The sequence below is a fragment of the Vigna radiata genome, chromosome 6 (genome assembly GCF_000741045.1).
Source record: "Vigna radiata var. radiata cultivar VC1973A chromosome 6, Vradiata_ver6, whole genome shotgun sequence".
Lineage (NCBI taxonomy): Eukaryota > Viridiplantae > Streptophyta > Magnoliopsida > Fabales > Fabaceae > Vigna > Vigna radiata.
In genome coordinates this window covers 31,421,316-31,437,615 of record NC_028356.1, presented here as the reverse complement: position 1 = coordinate 31,437,615, position 16,300 = coordinate 31,421,316, and the positions used below count along the sequence as shown (strand labels likewise).

At 29.0% G+C, this 16,300-nt stretch overlaps 2 protein-coding genes across 2 annotated transcripts; both read left to right on the top strand.

The window, feature by feature from the left end:
- The first annotated feature begins 579 nt into the window (after nt 1-579).
- LOC106763705 (LRR receptor-like serine/threonine-protein kinase GSO1) lies at nt 580-3,841 on the top strand. The gene is made up of 2 exons (XM_022781720.1): nt 580-3,219; nt 3,679-3,841. Exon 1 carries the CDS (start codon nt 613-615, stop codon nt 3,205-3,207), a length of 2,595 nt encoding a protein of 864 aa, XP_022637441.1. The 5' UTR covers nt 580-612; the 3' UTR covers nt 3,208-3,219; nt 3,679-3,841.
- Nucleotides 3,842-11,357: 7,516 nt separating this feature from the next.
- On the top strand, nt 11,358-12,782 carry LOC106763704 (probably inactive leucine-rich repeat receptor-like protein kinase At2g25790). Its single transcript, XM_014647870.1, has one exon. It carries the CDS (start codon nt 11,358-11,360, stop codon nt 12,780-12,782), a length of 1,425 nt encoding a protein of 474 aa, XP_014503356.1.
- Nucleotides 12,783-16,300: the final 3,518 nt, after the last annotated feature.

The following is a 16,300-nucleotide window of genomic DNA, read 5'->3' as shown; positions in this document are numbered from 1 at the left end:
ATATATTGAAATTATAATATATATAATACTCTTAATAACGTGAAACTTTTTAAACTCCAATTACTATAAGTACGCTTTCTCTCCGTTATTTTCATGTCATCGAACTCCTTCATTTCTCTTCTAATCATGACTACATTTTCCTCTCAAAATGCTATTATTTTCTCGTGGTTGCTATGGGAATGCATGCACACATCTTACGTGTACAAACACATTATTATATTGGATTGGTAAATCAATAACAGGAAATTCACATTTTTGGGTGGTTAGGTTTGAAGTCATAAGCCATATGTTGAAATGTTTCAAATGCCAAACTAACTTTGCAACTCCAAAGTAGCTTTAAAAAATTATATGTTTTTTCTTTTTCCAGACAAAAGTTCAATTCATTAAAACAATTGCGTAAAGTAACTTTGCAACGCCAAAGTAACTTTGAACTGACAAAGGAAGGAACCACTGATGTTACAAATTTACTTTTAAAAAACATCTTAATCCGATTATTAAATACCCCAATCACTATAAATATACAGTTTCTCCCACCCATTCATTTCACTTATAATCATGAGTACATCTCCCTCTCAAAATGCAATCATTTTTTTGTGGTTGCTATGGGGAATCATGTTCAACACTGGCTTGTGCAACTTTGACACTCGTTGCAACCAACAAGACATGAATGCTCTCTTAAACTTCAAGCAAGGAGTTACAGATCTCTCAGGTGTCCTTTCCTCATGGACCACTCAACTAGATTGTTGTCATTGGAAAGGAGTCATTTGTAGCAACATCACTAGTAGAGTCATTGGAATCTCTCTCCCATGTTCTACAACTCTTCCAATTTACAGAGACGAAGAAGATAAATCACATTGCCTTACAGGTTCCATTCACCTCTCCTTGTTGTTAGTGGAGTTGGAATTTTTAGAATACTTGAATTTGAGAAACAATGACTTCTTAGCATTACAATTTGATTATGATTATCTGCATAATCATAATTGTCACAATCTATCTATAGCTACCTCTTCTCATAGTCAGTGTGTCAACTCGTCAACTCTTCGTCATCTTGATTTAAAACTTAACGAGAATCTTGTTATCAATAACCTTAAATGGCTTTCCTACATTTCCACCTTAGAATATCTTAACCTCTGCACTGTTGATCTTAGCGAGGAAACTAATTGGCTTCAATTAGTGACTAAGCTTTCGTCACTTTCAGTCCTTGCTATGTGTGATTGTCAGCTTAAAGACTTGAGTTTGTCTCTCCAGTATGCTAATTTTACTGCCCTCCAATTTCTTGATCTTTCTGGCAATGAATTCAAGTCAGAGTTACCTAAGTGGCTATTCAATCTTAGTTCCACTATCCATAGTTTATACCTTAGCTCATGTTCTTTAATAGGACATCTACCTAAGGACCTGTTAAATCTTCGAGAATTGGAAGAACTGGCTATGGAAGACAATAACCTTGATGGACCCATTCCAGATTGGTTAGGTGAATTCGAACATTTAAAAACTCTTATTCTTGGATTAAACATGTTTTCAGGATCTATTCCCATAAATTTGGGAAATCTATCCACCTTGATTACCTTGGATGTTACCTCAAATCCATTGACAGGAGTTGTGTCTGAGAGAAATTTAGCCAAATTGTCAAAATTAAAGTCATTGTATATATATTCATATTCCACGTTAATCTTTGATTTTGACTCGGATTGGATTCCACCTTTCCAACTTGAGAAATTAGCACTTAAGTTTTCAAATCCCAACCTTCCTACGTGGTTATATACACAACGATCACTTGAAAGATTAACTATATGGGATTCATCATTTGAGGCTCCACACAAATTTTGGCAATTTGTATCATCAATGATTGAACTCGACTTAGAAGGCAATTTGATAGACGGAGACATGTCAAATGTGTTGTTGAACTCTACCATCATTCTTATATCATCAAATGGTTTGAAAGGTTGCTTGCCTCAATTATCACAACAGGTGAAGATTGTCATGTTATCAAATAATTCATTATCAGGAGAATTGTCTCCCCTCTTATGTGGTCATAATGTGTCGAATGGGAAAAACAATTTGTTGTATTTGGACCTATCATTGAATAATATATCTGGAGGGCTTACGAATTGTTGGAAGAATTGGAAATCTTTGGTTGCTATTCACTTGGGAAGCAATAATCTATCAGGAAAGATACCTCCATCACTAGGCTTCTTATCTAATCTCAACTCACTCCATTTGCATGAGAATAAGCTACATGGGGACATTCCTCTGTCATTGCGTAATTGTCGCTCTCTATTGGTCTTTAATGTTCGCAATAACCAATTATCAGGAAACATACCATATTGGATATCTCATGGTGTTTTGGCTCTCGAATTAAGGTCCAATCATTTTAGTGGTAAAATCTCACCACAAATATGTGAAATGTCTTCCCTCATTGTGTTGGATATTTCACAAAACACAATCTCCGGTCATATACCCAATTGTCTTGGTAATATCAAAACTCTACTTTTCAACAATGTTTCACGCAACAAACTTTCATTTATATTTCATTCAAGAGTTCCTTATAGTTACTTATTCTCTTACTATAGTCTAGAATTGGTTACTAAAGGTCAGGTATTAGAATATGGAAAAAACCTACATTTTATGACCTTAATTGATATGTCAAGCAACAATTTGTCCGGAACAATACCTCCACAAATGTTTAGTCTCATTAGATTGCATTCCTTGAATTTATCCAACAACAAATTAGAAGGAGAAATACCAAATGAGATAGGAAATATGAAAAACTTGGAGTCCCTCGATTTTTCAACAAACCAACTTGGGGGAGAAATTCCTCAAAGTTTATCCAGATTGTCCTTTTTGGGTTACTTGAACCTGTCATTCAACAATTTGACAGGGAAAATACCATCAGGCACACAACTTCAAGGGTTTCCTGTACTTAGTTACATGGGCAATCATGATCTTTGTGGACCCCCGCTTACCAAATCGTGCTTTCCGGATGATGAACATAAAAACAGTGAGCTTGTGCATGAAGATGGAAATCAATTTATATTTTTGACATGGTTTTACATCGGACTGGAATCTGGATTTGTGACAGGCTTTTTGGGAGTTTGTTGTACTATATTCTTAAACAGAAAATTGAGACATGCTTTCTTTAAGTTTCTTTATGACTTGAAAGATCGAATTCATATTATGGTGGTGACAAACATTAATCGCTTCAGTTAAGGTCAAATACTGGTGAGTAGATCTTTTCTTCTTCTTTTTTAATAAAAAAATTATTTTAATTTATCTTTAAATAGTTTGTTCTTTACCATTACTAAAATATACTTTAGTTCTCATTTATTTTTCAATTATTGATTATTCTTTATATATTTTTAAATTATAGTAATATTTATATCTAACTTATTTGAAAACATATATTAGTGAGTAGATCAATTTGCTTTATTTTAGTTCAATCTATTTTTTATTGTAGGAAAAGTGAGTGAGTAGTTCAATTTAATTTATTTATCAAAATCGGGGTCGATGAAAAACAATTGTAGGAAAAGTGAAAATATATCAGAATAATGGAAAGAAGAAATATGAATTTAAGATGTTTTATGGTGTATTAAAATTCTTAAGTTTCTAAGATATATGATAACGAAGCCTTTCCTATAAATTTAGTTATTCTTATAAAATTCTTTCATTATTATATCTTAGGTATCTTTCATTCAGAAAGAAGGGAAGGAGTCATGAAGCTTAATTAGGAGAAGAGAAGATGGTGGTGAAGTTCTTACAAGCAATGTCAGCAGTGATGAGCTTAATATTTAAATTTGATTATTATTAATAATTGTTGTATTTTGTTTTATCTTTTTAAGTTACAGTGATGCTTTTCAACTTTATCCTTTGTTTTTCGTTTGTTCTGGATTATGTTATATAAGCGTGTTGATCTTTGTAGCATTTAAGTGAAAGTATATGTTGTATGTTTTATACATCATTCATATTAGCTTTTCTTAATGTCAAAGCACTAAATATAGATAATCATTTTTCAATAATTGTTTTTAAAAGTTAATAATGTGATCATCATTCACCAAATACATTATTTGATGAAACAATGCTAAGGTTTTGTATTAAAATGAAGATTTTGCTTTATGTATAAAAACAAATATATTTAATGGGGACAATTGAACTCTCCCAACCTTACACAAAATATTTACGAAAAAAAAAGTGTATTGAAACTTAATGGGATCCTCTCCCTTACTTAAGCCTTTTTTTACATAAATATTACATTCACGTAAACAATTTCATCTTACGTTTTTTTCCTACACCCCCCAAATTTCACTTAACCCTTTATATTATATATATAAATTATTAAATTAATTAAATAAACAATAATTACTGCTTATCTGCTTCTATATTTACTTCCTCCAACATCTTCAGGTCATTTTTATGAAGCAAACTTAAATGGCGTTTTTCTTCAGTGTTTTTTTCATCTTTTTCAAAGGATTTCGTCTTCAATGAAGTTCATCGTCATTGGTTTTAGTTAAAACAGATATGTATGTATTTTTACTTTGTTCATCTTTATTTATATTTCTTTTAGATTTGTCAAATTTTATAATTTTTTTCTATTGTCACTAAATTTCAAAATCTGACGAACAAATAGATTTAATAAGCACGAAATCCAATTTAGAAATATAAAATAGCTACGCTGCAAAGATGATTTTGAAATTTGGTTTTTTTGGTGTTCAGTTTCGAACTTTGGTGAAGAGTGAATTGAAATACAAGCTGCAATAACGAACAGTAAAGTAAATTGAAATATTTAATCTGTCTCGTACTCTTTTATGCAAGCTGCAGGTCAACTCGTATGACTTGTCTGCATTGTCATTCCTAATTAATACTCAAAAAGTATATATAATAAAACTCATTTAACTAGAATTAATTTTGAGAGTCAGGTATAAAAAACCCGCTTCAAAAATTTACCAAAAAATTCAAACTTACACCTACAGAGGCTTTGGGTTGCGTATGTGTTACATACGTTAAGAGTATTGATTTTAATACAAGTGATCCATTCAAGTAATTACTTAAAAATCATATTCATGTTTCATGATCTTAGGTTCTATGTATCAAAACTTTCAAGACTCGCTTATTTGCAAAGTCATAGTTAACAATAGAACCATCACATGAGAGGGACAATGTGATGGAGTCAAACTTCAACATGCTTTAATCGTCTAAAAGTTAAAACTCTTTCAATCCTAATTGTTTTCTAACGTCTTTTAGTGTGGTTTCATGTATCAATGTTGTTTTCATGAACCAATTCTGTTTAAAACTTGTCTCCTCTTAGGTTCATCTCTCATTGTTCTCATTACCTCTCTTTAATTATTAAATCATAAATAAAATACTTATTTATATATTTCATCTTTGATTTCATTGGAAACATTGAAGTGCTTTGTTTTACATTTCTTTTATCATCAAAATCCCAGAAATTGCAAAACCCTTAAAGTACAAGAACTAGGAACAAAAATTAGGATTCCAGAAGAACAAACTTCTGTTCTTCTACCAATTCTTTGTGTCTTTCTCTTTCTTGCGATCAAATCTCAATTTCATAACGAGGATGAAGGGAAGAGCACAACAGTTGCTCTTTAATGAACAAGGAGTTTGCCTAGTGAAATGCAACCAGGACGTTTGTGGTTGGTGATAGATTTTTAAAATTTAAATTAATTAAATTCCATGTAACTCTCTCACGTCATTAAAAATTGCACAGTCAGTATGTCACGAGACAACAAAGTTAACGTTGCCCAGTCCAATTAACGACCAAGTTAAAATTAACTCAATTTTACAGAAAAAAGATCTAATTAGGATAAAAAAAATAGAAAGATCTATTTAAGACGATTGTGCTCAATAGAAACCTCCAAAATTTCAAATAACTAGATAATACTTTTGATTTTATTATATTATTTTATCTTTATATATTTAATCACAATATTTATTTTAATCCTAATTCAGAAAATAAAAGTATTTTATAAAGTATATTTTGTGATAAAAACAAAAGGAAAACAATATCGTCGTGTCATTCATTAAAAACATGAAAACAACTTTAAATATATTGTTTTCATGTTTTGAATATTGATAATGTGGTTGATATTTATAATGTAGTTGATCAAATGCCCTTGTTGTAATTCTCAATTTTGCTTACATATTTTTATCTATTTATATAATTGAAAATTATATTTAATGTAAATAATATCTATATATTAATGTAAAATGTTTGTTTGTGATTCAAGTGTTTTTCAATTTCATTTTGTCCAAATCTGTCATCAAGTAATTTTTTATTAATATTATGTTAGGTTGATTACATACGAATTACATTTTTCATGTGTTAATAGAAATAATATTGATTATTTTATTTATTATTGATTATATGAATTATATTCTAAAATTAAATTTTATGTAAGTCCGGACATGGATAGCAGCATAAACAATTTAAATATTTTTAAAAAAAAAGTAAGACTCTTTTATACCAATTAAAACTATATCAAGTATAAAAGTTTAGTTTTTCACACCGGTTATAATACCACCAGGTATAAAAGTGAGACTCTTTTATACTTATTATAGCACCAATAGGAATAAAAAGAGAGCTATTTTCTCTAGTAACAAAGGGGACTTTTTATACCTATTCAGAGAGTATGAGGTGTAAATATTAGACTTTTATACCTGTTATAAAGAGAATAGATATAAAAAGTAAAACTTTTGCTTGAAAACAAGTATAAATTTTTTTTTAAGAGGTATTAAAAACCTTCTTTTTTACTAATGTTTACAAATTAGTTGACGCCATGTACAGAAAAATCTTATACTCATTTTAAAAAAGTTTATTTTGCATAATGAGAAAATTTACTCTCTTCTCAAGTTTCTTGGTAATATTCTCAATTGTAGTTTTCTCTCTTCATTTCCAATATCGAAATTATATTTAATAGTAAGTTGAACTAACTAACCTAATTATATATATATAATATAAGTTATGAATTTCATCTATGTCTAAAAGTTTATAAATACATATAATTTCTATGAAAAATATTTTCTCACTTCTCATTTTTTAAAATTTTTTTTTATAATTGTTAACATATAATTTTTTTACTTTTATAAAATTTTATTCAATTTTTTTTATAAAATTGTTTATGTTATATTAATATTGTTTATAATAGGTTTAAATCTCTTTTTGGTCCCTAAGTTATAAGCGGATGTTCAGTTTAGTCATTGTTTTTAAAAATGTAAATCTTTGGTCCCTAAGTTATAAAAAATGTATCAAATGAGTCCTTCAGTTTAGTCTCTTAATAATAACATTACGTACTTTAGATTGCTCTTTGTACTTTGACCATGAACATAAAAAAAGGTTTACATTTTTAAAAACGAGACTAAACTGAACATATAATCATAACTTAGGGACTAAAAAGAGGTTTAAACCTTTATAATAATATTACTTATTTGATTCTTTATGATTGATTTTTTTTTAGAAAAAACATTTCCTTTAAAATTGAAATGCGCTTATTATATTTTAGATGTTAAAATTAAAGTTAAAATTTTATTTATATATAATAATTTTTAAATAGTTTCTCAAAATAAATTTATAAAAACTTTCAAAAACAAGAAAGAATTAAAATATATTTTCATAATTGTTTTCAAATATAAGTAATTTCTCAACTTAAAAAAAAACTTATTTTGAACATTTTTTTCTTTCAAAATTATCTTACTTTTAAGTTTAAATAAATTTAAAATATATTATATTTTCAATTTTTCAAGATAATGAAATTATGTATTTAAAATATGATTATAATTAAAAATCTATTTTGAATAACTTTTTATAAAATCAATATTTATATTTTTATAGTTTATGAAAAATGATATTAGTAAAAATTACTTTATTTTTAACCTTAAACAAATTCATAATATATTATATTTTAAACTTTTCAAAATAATAAAATTATTTATGGAAGATATGATTACAATTAAAAAATCATTGTAAGTAGCTTTTTATAACACTAACCCTAGTGTAGAAAGAGCTTTAGAGGTATGTTATTTTGAGCTTTTAACGTCATATTCCAATCTGAAGTCTTTATGGGTGACGTTAATGGTCATCTCCTACTGCGGATAACGAGAATAATGATGAGGATGACATTCATAAAACACAATGCTAGGTCGATGTCGTTAGTGAGAGAAAAGAGATGAGTCTACGGTGCAGGACAACTTGCTACAAATTACACGACATGAAGAGGTACTCTAAAGCACTAACCATCTTCTTCCACCACCACTACTGACTAGGTCGTTGTCCACTTAACGCAACGACTAAAACAACGTGACCAAAAATACTACATATTGATAGATGAGTTTACAAACTTTAAACAATTGTTAATGACATTGCTCCCTGAAGCTTCACAACTTTAGTCCACCATCCATTCAAGCCAACTACGACCCTCTCCATCATCGTCGTCCCAGAGCAGTCCACATCAGTCCAGTCCAGATCAATCCAGCCCACACCACCCTTTAGAGCAACAAGATGATGAACAACAAGACCATTACGATGATGACTATGTAGATTATTAGTCTTGTTATTATTGAACATACTTCTTCTAATATTATCATTGTGCTTTTGCACTTCCTCATGCGTTATAAACATAATTTCTTTGTCTAAATGAATATGTTTTATGTTTTATTACAAATATAAGTTCTTAAATTTCAACATCAACATTTATTATGATATTATTTAATGCATCAGTGATTGGATTATTGTGGGATACATATTTATCCCAACTTTGATTGTGTTATTGTGCTTTTAAAATATTATGCATGTTTCATTGTGTAGTTAAGAAATAAATAAAAATAGCATTTGATTATGTCAAGTACTTTCTAATGGACTTACCAATGGCCTATTCCTTCGTTAATTAGTGACAGTTTAATTTTTTGATAATTACCGACGACTTATTCCTTTAGTAATTACTAACAACCTAATCCTTCGATAACTACCGACAACTTAATCCTTCGATAATTACCGATGACCTATTCCGTTAGTAATAATTACCAACAAAGATATTACCGATATATAATTGATCGTCGGTAATCCATCGAAAAACAGTATTATTGACAAATTTTGGCTACTGGGTAAAACTAGTTTTTTTTAGTGACATAATCTTAATTGATTTATTAAGTTTGAGATATTAAATTGGTAAGTGATAGAAGTGTGAGTGCATTGACTAAATTTATTTATTACCATAAGAGTAAGTTAACAATGTGTGAAGCCATGAAGTTAGACACCCTTTTCAAGCAATGTTTCCATCAGTTTTCTCTGCTCAATAAGATATGACATGAAAACGTTTGTGGACACTCCAACTTTACTATAATACATCTTCTCTTTATTGAGTTCAAGTCATCCTATTCCGACATTATCGTGCATGAGTCACGTTACGGACACCAACACGTGGCTGTGTGAAAGATGAGGTATATGTTATTTTGGGTTAGACACGCCTCTATTTTTGAATGCACAGTCTACTCTTTGAACAAAAGTTACAAGTCAATTCATTTTTCTTTTATATTAATTAATTAATTCATTAATTATTTTAATTAACAAGTAGTGTCTCTTATACGAGATATAAAATCTTATATTTTCTCACTTATGTGATATTGTGTACATTTATGAATCAATAAAAACAAATTAATCAAACCTACTAAGATTAAAACATTCTTCTTATTAGAGACATCATATTTTATAATTAAGAATAGAAACTAGTTACAGCAATAACGGTTGTAAATTACTCGATTATCGTAAACTTAATTATTCGTTTGGTTTTAAGTCTTTTTGAAAAGTTTTAATTGATTTTTACTGTTGTTATTAATATCTTAGAAATGACGTTAATATCACAATGATGTATCAATTTGTAGCTATTTCTTTTTTTTGTAAAATTTTTGTTATTCACGTGTCAAGTCGTATGATGTAAAATATGATATTAATTGTACCACGTGATATTAACATGAGAATGTTTACATGATAGAACAATATCACATTATAGTGTCAATGATAGATTATTATCTTGATTTCAATTTAAATTTTTTATTTAATTTAGTTTCAATTTTGAAACCAAATTTACTGTAACATCATGTAAATGAATTTTAACTCAGGTTATACTTTAGACATGGGCTCAAATAATTTAGTAGGACATCTAGCTAAGGCTTTGTTAAATCTTCGAGAACTAGAACACTTGATCTTGTGATAGTCTTTCTGGGAGTTTGTTGTATCATTTTCTTAAACAAAAATATAAGGCATTCTTACTTCAAATTTCTTCATGACATGAAAGATCGACTTCATGTTATGCTGGTCGTCAACATGAAACCCTTCTGCCGAGGTCAAAACAGTTGCATAGCAATACTGTCATTAAAAATATTTTGTTAAAGTTTTCATATTATTTTGTTTTTCACCATTTTTATTGTCATTCTTTATTATAGTTTGAATTACACTAATATTTATATCTAACTTATTCTAAAACATATATAGATACCAATGAATTGAGTTTTGAACAAAATCATATATACGTTCTCTCATCTTATAGTTGTATCTAAACTTTTAAGCTTTCTGGTGCAAAAATTTCTATTATTCTTTTAACATGTTATAGTAGAGTGATTATAGTTTGGGAAGCATTTTTTTTAGTTTTTATTTTCATTTAGTTTTAAAAATTCTTCTCTTTGTATACTTTTTTTTTTTTTCTCTTATTGATCCAAATCATTTTATATTTATCAAATTCAATAAAAAGACCCCATTTTGATATTTATATAATAACTTTTTTTAAAAAAATTGACACCGAAAAAATAAATTATGTACATATGTTCAATGAAGATAAAGATGAAAAACAAGTTTTATATCTACAATGAATAAAAACGTAATTAAATATAAAGTTTTAGTTTAAAAATGAGAATATGTATTGTGTTATAGAGGGTTCCATTATTGTTATCCTTGGTTGAGGCAATTGAACAAGTCAGTGAATGTAAAGGACAAGTGAGTCTACCTCTAACATTAATATGTTCTGTTACATGTTTGATGATGTGAAAAGGTTTTGCATGCATGTGAATCATGGGGGTGCCATAATCATTTGATGGTCGGACATTCCCTGCACGTGATGTAAGTTGTAAATATGACATTACATTAAAGATTTAAAAAAAAAACATCTTTTATAATAATCTTATCTCTGAAAGTATAATTATTTCGGATTAAAAGTAATAACTATTTATTTTTAAAATGAATATTTTCATTATACAATTACTCTTAATCTGATAATTACTGGGTAAACCGCCCCAATTATTATAAATAGAGTTTGTCTCCATTAGGTTGAAGCCATCACCCCTTCTTTTCTCTTGCAATCATGAATACATCTCCCTCTCATAATGCTATCATTTTTTATTGGTTGTTTTTGGGAGTTATGTTCAACCATGCCTACTGCACCTTCAATATTCGTTGCAACCAACAAGACACGAATGCTCTCTTAAACTTCAAGCAAGGAGTTACAGATCCCTCAGCTATCCTTTCCTCATGGACCCCTCAATTAGATTGTTGTGATTGGAAAGGAGTCATTTGTAGCAACATCACAAGTAGAGTCACTGGAATCTCTCTCCCATGTTCTACAACTCTTCCAAGCTACACGGACGAAGAAGATAAATCACATTGCCTTACAGGTTCCATTCACCTCTCCTTGTTGTTAGTGGAGTTGGAATTTTTAGAATTATTGAATTTGAAAAACAATGACTTCTTAGCATTACAATTTGATTATCTGCATACTCATAACTGTCATAATCTATCTATACCTACTTCTTCTCGTCATTGTGTCAACTCTTCAATTCTTAGTGATCTTGATTTATCACTTAACTGGAATCTTGTCATCAGTAGCCTTCAATGGCTTCCCCACATTTCCACCTTGGAATATCTTAACCTTTGTACTGTTGATCTTAGCGAGGAAACTAATTGGCTTCCATTGGTGACTAAGCTTTCGTCACTTTCAGTCCTTAATATGTGTGATTCTAAGCTTAAAGACTTGAGTTTGTCTCTCCAGTATGCTAATTTTACTGCTCTCCAAGTTCTTGATCTTTCTGGCATTGAATTCAAGTCAGAGTTACCTAAGTGGCTATTCAATCTTAGTTCCACTGTCTATGTTTTAGACCTTAGCCTCAATTCTTTAATAGGACATCTACCTAAGGACCTGTTAAATCTTCGAGAACTGGAAGAACTGGCTATGGAAGACAATAACCTTGATGGACCCATTCCAGATTGGTTAGGTGAATTCGAACAATTAAAAACTCTTATTCTTGGAGTAAACATGTTTTCAGGATCTATTCCCACAAATTTGGGAAATCTATCGACCTTGATTACCTTGGATGTTGCCTCAAATCCATTGACAGGAGTTGTGTCTGAGAGAAATTTAGCCAAATTGTCAAAATTAAAGTCATTGCATATATATTCATATTCCACGTTAATCTTTGATTTTGACTCGGATTGGATTCCACCTTTTCAACTTGAGGAATTACAACTTAAGTTTTCAAATCCCAACCTTCCTACGTGGTTATATACACAACGATCACTTGAAAGATTAACTATCTGGGAATCATCATTTGAGGCTCCAGAAAAATTTTGGCAATTTGTATCATCAGTGATTGAACTCGACTTAGAAGGCAATTTGATAGACGGAGACATGTCAAATGTGTTGTTGAACTCTACAGTCATTGATCTATCATCAAATGGTTTGAAAGGTTGCCTACCTCAATTATCACAACAGGTGAAGATTGTCGCGTTATAAAATAATTCATTATCAGGAGAATTGTCTCCCATCTTATGTGGTCATAATGTGTCGAATGGGAAAAACAAATTGTTGTTCTTGGACATATCATTTAATAATATATCTGGAGGGCTAACGAATTGTTGGAAGAATTGGAAATCTTTGATTGCTATTCACTTGGGAAGCAATAATCTATCGGGAAAGATACCTCCATCATTAGGCTTCTTATCTAATCTCACCTCACTCCATTTGAATGAGAATAAACTACATGGACATGTTCCTCTCTCATTGCATAATTGCCGTTCTCTATTGGTCTTTAATGTTCACAATAACCAATTATCAGGAAACATACCACTTTGGATATCTCATGGTGTATTGGCTCTCCAATTAAGGTCCAATCGTTTTAGTGGTAAAATCTCACCACAAATATGTCAAATGTCTTCCCTCATTGTGTTGGATATAGCACAAAACACAATTTCCGGTCATATACCAAGTTGTCTTTGTAATATTAAAACCCTACTTTTCAACAATGTTTCACGTAACAAGCTTTCTTTTCAATTTCCTTCATCATATCCTAATCGTTACTTCTTCTTTGACGATAGTCTTGAGTTGGTTACTAAAGGTCAAGTATTAGAATATGATCGCAACCTACACTTTATGACCTTAATTGATATGTCATGTAACAATTTGTCCGGAACAATACCTCCCCAACTGTTTAGTCTCATTGGATTGCATTCCTTGAATTTATCCAACAACAAATTAGAAGAAGAAATTCCAAATGAGATAGGAAATATGAAAAACTTGGAGTCCCTCGATTTTTCTACAAACCAACTTAGGGGAGAAATTCCTCAAAGTTTATCCAGATTGTCCTTTTTGGGTTACTTGAACCTGTCATTCAATGATTTGAGAGGCAAAATACCATCAGGCACACAACTTCAAGGGTTTTCTGTACTTAGTTACATGGGAAATCGTGATCTTTGTGGACTCCCACTTACGAAAATCTGCTTTCAGGATGACAAACATAAAGACACAGGGCCTGTAGACGAATACAGAAATCAATCTGAATTTTTGTCATGGTTTTATATTGGAATGGAATCCGGATTTGTGACAGGCTTTTTAGGAGTTTGTTGTGCTATTATCTTAAACAAAAAGTTGAGACATGCTTTCTTCAAGTTTCTTTATGACGTGACATATGGACTTCATCCATGCTGGTCGTCAACATGAATCCTTTCGTTAAGATCAAACAAGTTGCACAACAATATTGGTAAGTAAAAAAAATTTTAGATAAATTTTATTTGAATTTATCTTTAATAATAGTTTGTTCTTCACCATTACTAAAATATATTTTAGTTCTTCTTCATTTATTTTTTAATTATTGATTATTCTTTATATATTTTTAAATTATACTAATATATATATCTAACTTATTTGAAAACGTGTATTAATATAAGTGAATTGAGTTTAGAATAAAAATCATATATTAGTTTTCACTACTCACACATATCATAGCGGTATCTTAACTTTTAAGGTTTTTTTTTCTTCAAATTCTATTATCTTTTAAGTAGTTAAATTAAAGTAGATGACTGACTAGATCAATTTGCTTTATTTTAGTTCAATCTATTTTCTATTTATCAAAATTGGATCGATGAAAAATAATTGTAGGAAAAGAGAAAATATATTAGAATAATGGAAAGAAGAAAAAAAAAATTAATTTTATGGTGTATTAAATTTTTTTAATTGCTAACTTATATGATAATGAAGCCTTTACTACTAATTTAGTTATTCTTATAAAATTCTTTCATTATTACATCTTAGGTATTTTTCATTGATAAAAAAAGGGAAGGAGTCATGAAGCTTAGGAGAAGAGAAGATGGTGGTGAAGTTCTTACAAGCAATGTCAGCAGTGATGAACTTAATATTTAAATTTGGTTATTATTAATAGTTGCTGTATTTTGTTTTCTCCTTTTAAGTTACACTGATGTTTTTCAACTTTATCCTTTGTTTTCGTTTGTTCTGGGTTAATACAAAAGCATGTTGATCTTTGTAGCATCTAAGTGGAATATGTTGTATGTTTTATATGTTGTATTTTATATGTTGTATTTTATATGGAAAAAGTGGTCTTTTCTAGGGGTGGGCAAATCGAACTGAACTGTAATGCACTGCTAAAAACTGAACTGAACTGTAAAATAGTTCAGTCAAACTGAACTGAACTATAATTGTTTTTTATCAAACTGAACCGTACTGTACTGCAGTATGAACTGAACTGAACTATTAACTGAACTGTAAACTGCACTAACTGAACTATTAACTGAATTGTAAACTGAAGTGTAAATTGAACTAAACTATTAACTGAATTGTAAATTACACTAACTGAACTATTAACTAAATTGTAAACTACACTAATTTTAACTAAACTACAATATAAATTGAACTAGTAACTATACTAATTTTAAACTGTTGTACTAATTTTTAAACTAAATAGTATAACAATACATGTTCTTTTTAATTGAAAATTATTTTAATATTTATTTTATTTTATTCATAAATGTCTAATAAATTGATTTTTAATTATTTAATATTATTATTTTCTATTTTATTTATATTTCTTTTATTATTAAAAATTATTTTATTATTTATTTATTTTATTAATAAAAAATATAAATATATGTATAAATATATATATATATATATATATATATATATATTTATATATATATATATAACTTAAAAAATATAAAAATATAAATTACATTTTTTATTTTTATTGATAAAAATATAAATTTTGTGATAAAAAATTTGTTTTAAAAAATAATTATTATTTTTTTTTTGTGAACAGTTATTTTTATCAATATTTTATTATTAAATAAAGTTTTTTTACAAGATGAAACAATTGAACTGAAATTAGAGAAGATGTAAGATTAGATGCAATTTTCACAGTTAACGGAACTGTAACTGTTATCAGTTCAGTTTTTAAAAACTGAACNATAAGATAGTATACTAAACTGTTACTAGAAATGGATCAGTTATTTTTAGTACAATATAATACAGTTAACTGCAGTACAGTACAGATAAGTTATTTTTGCCCAGCCCTAGTCTTTCCATATTAGCTTTTCCTAATATCAAAGCACTAAATATAGGTGGCAGTTTCAATAAAAACAAAGTTAGCCTTTCTAGTGAACAAACGTAGTCTTTTTATTGATAAATCTCGCTATTATTCCGATTCGATGAAACTAGAATTGGTATGTGAATCATACAAAAATAATGTAACATAAAAAATAATTTATTTTTGGTGATTTCAAAAACTTCTACTGACGATTTTATTAAAATTTGAGATAAATTTAGATGTTTTATATTTTGAAATAAATTTTTGGAGAAAACGGCCGGTAAGTGTTAAATATTTCTTCTCTCTTAGAAAATAACACATTTATTTTCATTGTGCTTCTTCTTCCGTTCAGCTCTTCTTCATTTCACACGTCATTCTTCTTGAGTTCACCTATTGTTCACTTTAGTTTTCAGAAATCGAATGCTTCTTTGTCCTT